Here is a 10,358-nt window from a genome sequence, read left to right on the forward strand (position 1 = left end):
ATAAGCTCGGAATCACATTTACCATTACTCACTGGAAAATTAGTTCAATTGGCGCACTTCTGCACAATTCTTTCACGGGCCGGATAAAATCACATCGCGGGCCGTAGTTTGGAGACCCTTGATCTAGTGTAAAAATAAAGATAAAGCTATCCCTGTAAAGAGATAGGGAGGCCCATAGTGTTGTGAGACGTCGAGGCTCCCACATTTTCTAGACAGTCAGTTCCCAGATGACGGTGAGGTTGTCAGCAATATGCGAAGGCCGTTCTTTACCCCCCCACCCCAACAAGATTCCTGGTACTCATTTCTGTTAGAGGCTGAGTTGACCCCAGTACCATAGTGCGGCTGGAAGGATTAGATCAATTGAAAAAATCCAGTGAACTCATCGGGATTCGAACCCGCCACCTTTCGCCTTGTAACATAGTGCTACCGCGTGCCCCGTAAATAATGACGCAACGGAAGGCTTCACGGTTTGTGCTGCTCGTCAGATGTAATTAGGGTGATCAAATCAAGGAGAATGATATGGACGCAGCATGTAACAGAAATGCACACAAAATTTCAAGTGAAAGCCTGAGGAAAAGAGATCATTTGGAAGACCTTACGTTAGATGAAGGGTTCTGTCTTCTGCGATATAACGCCGTGAAGCATGAAAACAAGCGGCTTTGCTTGCAGCCTGCTTTCACGCTGGTTTGTAAACGTGGAGGAGACATGTTACTCCAAATCGTCGGTTGACTTAAAACGGACTACACAGCGCTACATCCCAGAAGATAAAACTCTTCATAACCACCGCTGTGAGAACCTCAGATCCTACACAGCGCTATATCCCAGAAGATAGAACTCTTCATAACCACCGTTGTGAGAACCTCAGAACCTACACGGCGCTATATCCCAGAAGACAGAACTCTTCATAACCACCGCTGTGAGATCCTCAGATCCTACACAGCGCTATATCCCAGAAGATAGAACTCTTCATAACCACCGCTGTCAGAACCACAGAACCTACACGACGCTATATCCCAGAAGACAGAACTCTTCATAACCACTGCTGTGAGATTCTCAGACCCTACACAGCGCTATATCCCAGAAGACAGAACTCTTCATAACCATGCTGTGAGAACCTCAGATCCTTCACGGCGCTATATCCCAGAAGACAGAACTCTTCATAACCACCGCTGTGAGAACCTCAGATTCTACACGGCCCTCTATCCCAGAAGATAGAACTCTTCATAACCATGCTGTGAGAACCTCAGATCCTACACGGCGCTATATCCCAGAAGACAGAACTCTTCATAACCACCGCTGTGAGAACCTCAGATTCTACACGGCCCTCTATCCCAGAAGATAGAACTCTTCATAACCACCGCTGTGAGATCCTCAGACCCTATCTAGCGCTATATCCCAGAATACAGAACTCTTCATAACCACAGCTGTGAGAACCTCAGACCCTACACAGCGCTGTATCCCAGAAGATAGTACTCTTCATAACCACCGCTGTGAGAACCTCAGATCCTACACGGCCCTCTATCCCAGAAGATAGAACTCTTCATAACCACCGCTGTGAAAACCTCAGACCCTACAAGGTGCTGTATCCCAGAAGACAGAACTCTTCATAACCACCGGTGTGAGAACCTCAGATCCTACACAGCGCTGTATCCCAGAAGATAGTACTCTTCATAACCACCTCTCTGGGAACCTCAGATCCTACATAGCGCTATATCCCAGAAGACAGAACTCTTCATAACCACCGGTGTGAGAACCTCAGATCCTACACAGCGCTGTATCCCAGAAGATAGTACTCTTCATAACCACCTCTCTGGGAACCTCAGATCCTACATAGCGCTATATCCCAGACGACAGAACTCTTCATAACCACCGGTGTGAGAACCTCAGATCCTACACAGCGCTGTATCCCAGAAGATAGTACTCTTCATAACCACAGCTGTGGGAACCTCAGGTCCTACATAGCGCTGTATCTCAGAAGACAGAACTGTTCATAACCACCGCTGTGGGAACCTCAGGTCCTACACAGCGCTATATCCCAGAAGACAGAACTCTTCATAACCGCTGCTGTCAGAACCTCAGATCCTGCTTACAATAGATGAGAGAATACTATTGAAACGAAACTTAATAATTGAGTCGTAAGGTTATGACTGGTTGTACATTACCCAGTAGGGACAGGTGTGAATGAATATGTAATGAGCCTTCTGGTTCCAGAACATGCTGAGAATCTCCTTGGCTAGCTCAGCGAATGCGAGCCACTTGCAGTTGCCGCTCGGTTCTCTGCCGACAGAAAGCTGGGATTTGCTAGATGGAATGCAGCTGCCGGGATGAATGAATGGCCGTGCGCTGTGTTGTGGTGCCCTGTGCAGCTGCAGACCTTGCGACGGGTCTATCCCCCATCAAAGGAGTTCAGTCAGCTGTCCCTAAGGACTGAAAATTTTTGGAAGCCCTCGTCAGCGCAGTCATTCTTGGTTTCTAGTCCCGCGAGGATGATGTTCATATTCTGCTGTTACACGACTCCTGAAACCGTACAACTACTGCCAACTTCCTGTGACGGTCGAGTAATTTGTTGCTGGTCTTCCTCAGCACAGTCATTCTTGTTTTCGAGCTGTCACATAACTCTGTGGGTCATGCATCTACTTCGAACTTCGTGTGAAACGTTTAGTCAGAAATTTATTTCTGCGCAGTTTCAACGTACGACGCAAGGATATACCGAAAGCACAGCTTAACGCTTAATGCTGACTTCAGGCATGAAATTTAATCGAAATCTGTTGAGTAGTTTCGGAGATACGGAGGATATTCACATTATCTTACGTTATGCCTTCTTTGTACATTTAAAAGAACTTGAAACCCGTTATACAAATAGCCCCAAATGGTTATTTTGTCGATAAATCGACTAGCCTAAAACATCTGTGGGAATGTGTCGCCGTCACATGGTGAGTTAGATGGGTACGTCACAAGAATTGACATATGAGACCGGCAAGACAACCATAAACACAACTGAAGTACCATTCTAAAAGTTCAAAAGATTCCCTATCTCCGGCAAAGTGACAGTAAGCGGCTTCCGTAGTCTAGAGGTAACGTTCCCACCTCATGACTCGTAGTACGCGGGTTCAAATACCCGGCGGAGGTCGTCGAATTTTTAAGGGCGGAAAAATTCAGGGAACAAGTCCTCCGGGAGGGACTTTAAGCCGTGGGTCCCGTGTCGTAGCTTTACGGCACGTAAAAGAACCTCATATCGCCAAAGGAGGTCACTGAGCCAAATTAACGGACGTTTCCCGCCCAACAGCAATCTCTAATACCTCTGGTAGATGGGGGAAGCATTATAGATACCTCTCAGCTAGTAGAGCCGGTCTCGCTGGCTGGGCGGGACTGATGGCAAGCACCAGTACCGGTAGGATATAGAGACTGGTAGAAATCATAGAGGGAAGCACAATGGACCAATACAGGTCTCAGTGCATGGGTAAACCCACCCTTTCCCATAACTAACTAACTAACTAACTAAAGTGACAGTGTCTAAAACGTCTTCGAATGTTGGTCATTCTCAGATAGTGACATACATTGGTAGCAATCATTAGGAAGTCATTGTCTGTCTGTGGCTCTACAGCCTTTTGTTGGTCCTTGGCCGCTTTTTCAGCTTCTTAATCCTATACACAGCCGGTAGGACTCCTTGGACGCGGGATCAGCCCGTCAGAAGGCCGCTACCTTCACACAGAACAACACAAATACAGAATAAACGTACACACAGACATCCATGCCTCAATTCAAACACACGATCCCATTGTTCGAGTAGGCGAAGACGGTTTATGTCTGATAGACCGCGCGGCTGCTGTGATGGACATTAGAAAGTCACTGGGTTCTATTTTTAACTTAGGATAGGAACAAAAATCGCCATACTAGGGACATTTTGGAACGCAGTGAACTTTTCTTCCGCAAGGTTGCCTAATCAAGGTATGACGTAACCTCAGACGGGCTGAAGTTTATTGCCTTAAGCCCTCAGACGATACGGACACTCAGGTTATTTCCGCTATCCATTGTGAATGAGGCAACACGTTGTGAGATAAGAAATTAGCACACTCAAAGTGCGTCAGGGTTTATCTTACCTCGATCTGTTTGTATAAGAATTATAAGCATCTATGGTCAATTGGTATTGAGAAAGAACGGGGTCACAATAGTTTACTTTGTGTGACAAATTATGATATCAAATGAATGTGAAGCAAGGTTATCTTTTGTTTCGACGCCTCTTGATGGTATATAAAGCCCTGTGTCCGCCAGCGAAGCATGGAATTTTTAAGAAGAGCACGATAAAAATGGCTGTGAAGATTTGCTTCGTTTTCCTATTGACTATCCTCGTTGTTCAGGTAAGTAATGTGTTTCTTACTGTTAAACTGAAGACGGAACTTAACAGAAATATTGTTATAATCTTTTCCCACATCGTGTAACACGTGCTTGAAATGGTGTGTGTTTTCTTTGCCGCGATAGAGCAGATTATTATTATTATTACTATTATTATTATTATTATTATTATTATTATTATTATTATTATTATTTGTATTATTATTATTATTTGTAGTCTCCATCACTGCAGCTTCGTTTCTTTTTCGAGAGTAATTTTATAATCTTGCCAGTTTCTAGTCTGTTTGCTGTCTAATATAGGGACGATTCACGAGACATGAATTGCAAAGTGCTTAGAAGGAAACATTCGTGTCCTGATCAGGGCGCATCCCAGCATTTTCATGGAGGCCCTGACGAACACCGCTACGTCCCTCAGTCAGGATAAACAGTGTCTCTAACTAAGTTCGAAATGAGCATCTCCCGAATGCGATCTTAGAGCATTGCCACTAGACCAGCCTGTTCGGTTGCTCCTACTGAACTTCAAGTTTTCTGCACTTCTGTAGTATTAATTTGTTCGGGAGACCGTATTTTTCGCTTCACAAAAAGTAAACTTGCCCCCATAGGAGTTGTGAGACGTTGAGGCTCCCACATTTTCTAGGGAGTCGATTCACAGATGGCAGTGAGGTTGTCAGCCTTACGCACCGGCCGCCCTTTACCCCCCAGGAAGATGCCTGGTACTCATTTCTGTTAGAGGCTGAGTCGACACCAGGGCTATAATCAATTGAAAAATCCAATTATCTCATCGGGAATCGAACCCGCGAACCTCCGCGCTGTAGCATAGTGCCTAAACCAACTAAGCCATGAAAGTTTATTTGAGAGTTGATTTATAGATCAATGTATTTTTAGCCTCGGCATTAGTTGGAGGTTAGTGGTCAGCTTCACGGCCCAGCCGCGTTACCCCTGGGGAAAGAGCCTCCATTGGATATGAAGCTGGGTGGACCACAGAGCCGGTCTGGAAGACATGGAGAGAAAAAATCTCGCCTCTACCGGGACTCGAACAAAGACCCCTCTGCCGTCCGCTCCGTAGCCAGTCGCTGTCCCGGCTCTTCTTCACTTCATGCCTTGTGAAATGTAATCTTTAATTTGACGTTAGGGCCTGATGTCGAGTCGAATACGTCATCTGCTCGAGGAGCGGTTGAACATTACAAAGAAGTGATGAAACGTGGAAGTAAAATCCTAGCAACATGCTTTATTTTCTGTGCAGAAATCAGAACTGTCACCAGTTACCGAAACTTACGGTAACGTATTTGCCGGCATCATAGACGAGGCTTTGAGGCTTGCTCAGGAAACGATAAATTACATTGCTGAACTGATCAAGGAGACTGTGGAGCTGGCGTCACAGACAGTTGATGATGCGCTGAAGACGATCCTCGAGAAGGGAAAGGATGTTCAGTCAGAGGCGCAGGATGCCTTACGGAAGCTGCTGCAGTCAGTGGCCGAGGAGATCAAGAAGGCCAAGGACAAGGCGCTGGAGGCGGGAGCGGATATCTCGGAGTGCATATCTGGCCAGGAGGACGCTGCTAAGGAAGCAATTGAAGAAGTGACACAGGAAATTGCGGCTTGTGTTTCTGATAAGGTAAGAAAATATCATCGGAGTGACGTCCTGAAAACAAAAACATGCATCACTTTATTTTGAATTTACCGGAACCAGCTTTATGTTCTAGTTCATATTGTGGCCGTCTGTGTAAGGACACCACGTTACGTAGTCTGTTAAAAGCTAAATCACATTCTAGGCTGCACACTGCCATGGCCGGAGATCGCTTTTCTTTTTAGTTTTTCTTGGGGGGGTGATGTGAGACTGAGCCCACTTAGTACGTCTGCCACTAATTAGCGAATTGTACAAGCTCCGGATGATAGATGATGACGAATGTGGAGCATTCGGTGGAATGAAGATTGTCAGAGGAAACCGAAGTACTCGGAGAAAACCTGCCACATTGCCACTTTGTCCACCACAAATCCCACATGACTTGATCTGGGCTCGAACCCGGGATGCCGCGATGAAAAGCCGGCGACTATTTAACTTTTTTTTAAATTCTCATAGTGGGAGGTGGAGTCCAGCTGGGTCCACTCGGCACGGCCGCCACTGACTGGCCTACTGTACCTGCCCCGGGTGAGTATGGTGATGGAGAATTTGGTGGAATAAAGATTGGCAGGGGAAACCGAAGTACTCGGAGAAAACCTGCCACATTGCCACTTTGTCCACCACAAATGCCCCTTGACCAGACCCGGGCTCGAACACGGGCCGCCGCGGTGAGCAGCCAGCAACTAACCGCTTGAGCTATGGCACGGCCCTAGACCAAGGTTAGGCTAATCTGAAAGTAGGGCAGACCGAGGGGTGAGAGGCCACGTCTTAGACTCACTACAAGCCAATGTCTGATTGGAGGCTCCCACGGCTGTAGCTATGTGACGCCGTGTAATTTGGTAGCTGTTTACAGATATTTTGGAGCACGGTATTGCCTCCAGTTTCAGGGACGACGACTAAATGAAGCAAGCTGCAAGGAAGAGTCAGGCAGTTGGCAATGTGGTTCAGGTTTAATTCTGGTCACACATACACAGTTCAGGACAGTTTCCCTCTGTATTGAGCACACAAGTCAGTCGCGAAAGGGACTTCAATTTCAGTCTCCTTCCTTATTCGTCTTGGCTTTCTAAACCGGAGCGTCTGCTTCCATTCAAGTAGCTCCTCAGTTATCCTCACGAGGCTGAGTGGACCCCTTTCTCAGAAAATCTGGTAGCATCGGGAATCGATCCCGGGACCTCTGGATCTCTAGCCAGAAACTCTGGCCACTAGACCAAAGAGGCGCAAAAAAAATTGGCACTAACTTCGCCGACAAGCGGCGGTCGCTCTCTGTGTATAGTTTTTTTCCTTCGTTATTTGTCACGCATCTGCCGGTCAGCAAAGTGACGTAAGTTACGATTTGCTGCACGCGTCACTCACATTGGACTTGTAGGATGGAGGTAGTTTACTCCTCCGAAACGCCAGTAAACTTCTGTCATACTAAAGGGCGTCTCATCCCAGAATATATTATGCTTTGCAATATATCTAATTCGTGTAATTGGTGACGTTAAACTTAATTTGCTTTATTCGTAAATTATTTAATGGCGTCTTTCCAAATAAATTAACATAGGTTGTATTTCATAGAATGATAGAATAATTCTGAACAATAAATTGGAAATTATGTAGAAGCATGCTTTCATGACCTGGGTACTGGACCGGTATCTATCTGGAAGGTTTGAGGAAAACCACGAAAACCTCAGACATAATAACCGCCTTCCAGGCCTGGATTTTGTCACGGTCCCACCAAGGAGAAAACAGGAGTGCTGTGTCATCACATGTGAAATATAACTTTTAGGTAGTAGAGTCGTTTTGAGAATTTCAGCTAATCAAATAAACCTACGTTTCTTTACGTAATCCGAAGACTTTACAGCTTTCTCATGATCTCTCCACATATCCATATATTTTAACTAAAATAATCTGGTCTGTACCCTTCTAACAATATATTTTGGGTCCACTTTAATATCATCCTGTCATATATACTTAANTATTTTTTCCAGTTTTCTGTTACATTCGCCGTCTCAGTTCTGTTCTCGTAAATCTTCCATCCGTGTCCTTCTGTTAAATACTCAGGAGTTAGGATCTTAATTTTTGTATGTGTGTGTTGGTCGAGTCAGGTAAATTGCTTCTGGTCCTCGCCAGCAAAGTCATTCCTATTTCCGAGTCTCGTGGGACTCTCGAACGTGTGTTTCCCTCTAATAATTTTAGGAGTCATGTAGCTACCCTGAAGCACATGGTACACATTGAACATTCTCTTTTATATGTTGATGCTATTCAACTGAACAAAATCCTCGGCGTGTTGAAGGTGTCTGAAGGAACGCAAGTGACGCAGGAACTCCTCAGTAGCATCAGGAACGCCACCCAGTTCGCGGAGGAGGTTGCAGGCAACATCATCGCGTGCTTCAACTTGTCGGGCCCTTTCAAGGTGCTTGACTGCGTCATAGCGGAGACTTCTAAAGCCACGAAGCAGACTATCACCATCGTAACGTCCATAAAGAACAAGGTCATTGAAGTTAAAAACTTTGTGATTCTGGCGGTTCGTGATTTGTCCCTGTGCGCAGGCGCCAAGCTTCTGAAGGCACAGGAACGAGTGGCCGAAATCCTTAAGAACATCACAGTTTGCGTGGATGGGAAATTGAATCCTAACAATTCAGATTATGAGAGGCTTCCTTTGTTAAAGCAATCAAACTGAATTAATGGGTCTTTGTTTAAAGCTTGACAGTGGCATATCTGGTCAACAAGCGTTTCAAATATGTGTGAACGGAAGATTTCAATATCAGAAACAAATATCCAACCTAGGATCTTCCCCTGGATCGTCTCAGTCCAGCCCACTACCCTACGCCCTGCTTCCTCAGATACTTTTTAATCTTATCCTTCCATCCGGGCCTAAATCTCCTGATTAGTCTCGTTTCTTGATTTTTTTAAAATCAATATTCGGTACACATTTCTAATATCCCTCGTTTTATGCTATATTTCTCACGTCTTTCCTCTGTAGGCTTAAATATACAGGATGTTTTGCAAGGGCTGAAACACACACAGCGACATCGATCGTACGGAAAAATGTCGTACGATTTTTTTGCCGTACGATTTCCTTTTCACTCTAGAGCGACCAAATACATTTCTTTGCTCTCCGACTGTCGTACGGTAGATGTCGCATATCGTCACTATGAAAGCTAAGGCTACACTTTATATTCTACTGCTTGATGCGACATGAACCGTACGGACGTCGTACGACCGATGTCGCCGTGTGTGTTCCAGCCCTAAGTGTGGAACCATATTCAGCGTTTGAGTTGTGACACAACTCTTGGAAAATATGTTCGATATATCAGCCATTCATGTCGACACAGATTCCAATGAGAGCGGCGTGATCTGTTTTTGGTGTAACCTCTATGAATTCAGTGGCAGCTACTTCTTAAATATGCATTTGCTCATGTTTCCACATTTATGGGACGCTCTGTGTCATTATCTCTGTATGAGAGACTAAGAATTACGGCCCTTAATAGCAAATGTGTTATAATTTTGTATATTGTAATCTTTGTGCTTCTTAAAAACAGAATTTTCCTTCTGTCCCAAATTCAGTTTCCCATTTTGGAGCTTCAGATTATGTGAATAGATTATCTCATCTGTTCTGTCCTGTTGCGCTATAGTAATGATAGAGTTCATAGGTTATATACAGTGTAGTAGTATATACAGTATTATAACACTAACATGGAGTGAGGTAAATGGAGGTAAATGAAAATTATAAATGGAGTTCAGTGATGTCTTATATTAAAGGTAATTAGCTATCAAATGAAGTAACAAATAAATAGTGTGTTGTTTTACTTTATTTCTCCAAAATCTCAAGGAATATCACATTTCTATTCACATTTCTATTCTCTGAAACATTTCTGAGGTTACGTCATACCTAAAATAAGTAATCTTGCGAAAGGAAAGTCGAATGTGTTTATCGAGATTTTTGTTAAAACGATTTTGAATCACAGTGTATGTCGAAAGTATTGTCACATATATGGGGTTAGAGTGACTAATAATAATGGGTTCAGGATTTGATGATTGGGTTTTTTTGCACTTCTGTCCAATTACAGTTGATTATAACAGTTCATATATTGAACTCTTTCTGAACGATGTCTGTCTGATGCATCTCTATGATGAATCTCTCACGAATCTCAGACTGACCTCTACTGTTCGTGTTTACGAAGACCTGCTACGCTGCCGGGATAGAAAATATCGAAGAGTTCCTCTGTTTTTTTGTGTTGCTTTGGTTAGCAACTTGCTACCTAGCAACGACTCCTTCCCTGCTATTTATTATAACGGAAACTAGTCTCTGTTAATATTCGTTGCCGTAGAAATATGATTACCGAGCCCTTGTCTAGCAATGTACATCTCCTCCGTCTCAACCATTCGGCTTTCAGCCGTC

The 10,358-nt window shown here is 44.4% G+C and overlaps 1 protein-coding gene across 1 annotated transcript; it reads left to right on the forward strand.

Annotated features, from left to right (window-relative positions):
- Positions 1-4,262: 4,262 nt before the first annotated feature.
- On the forward strand, positions 4,263-9,007 carry LOC111864119. Its single transcript, XM_023851154.2, has 3 exons — positions 4,263-4,358; positions 5,597-5,968; positions 8,250-9,007. Exons 1-3 carry the CDS (start codon positions 4,308-4,310, stop codon positions 8,634-8,636), a joined length of 810 nt encoding a protein of 269 aa, XP_023706922.1. The 5' UTR covers positions 4,263-4,307; the 3' UTR covers positions 8,637-9,007.
- The last annotated feature ends 1,351 nt before the right edge of the window (positions 9,008-10,358 follow it).

This window comes from Cryptotermes secundus, unplaced genomic scaffold (assembly GCF_002891405.2).
Source record: "Cryptotermes secundus unplaced genomic scaffold, Csec_1.0 scaffold4685, whole genome shotgun sequence".
Lineage (NCBI taxonomy): Eukaryota > Metazoa > Arthropoda > Insecta > Blattodea > Kalotermitidae > Cryptotermes > Cryptotermes secundus.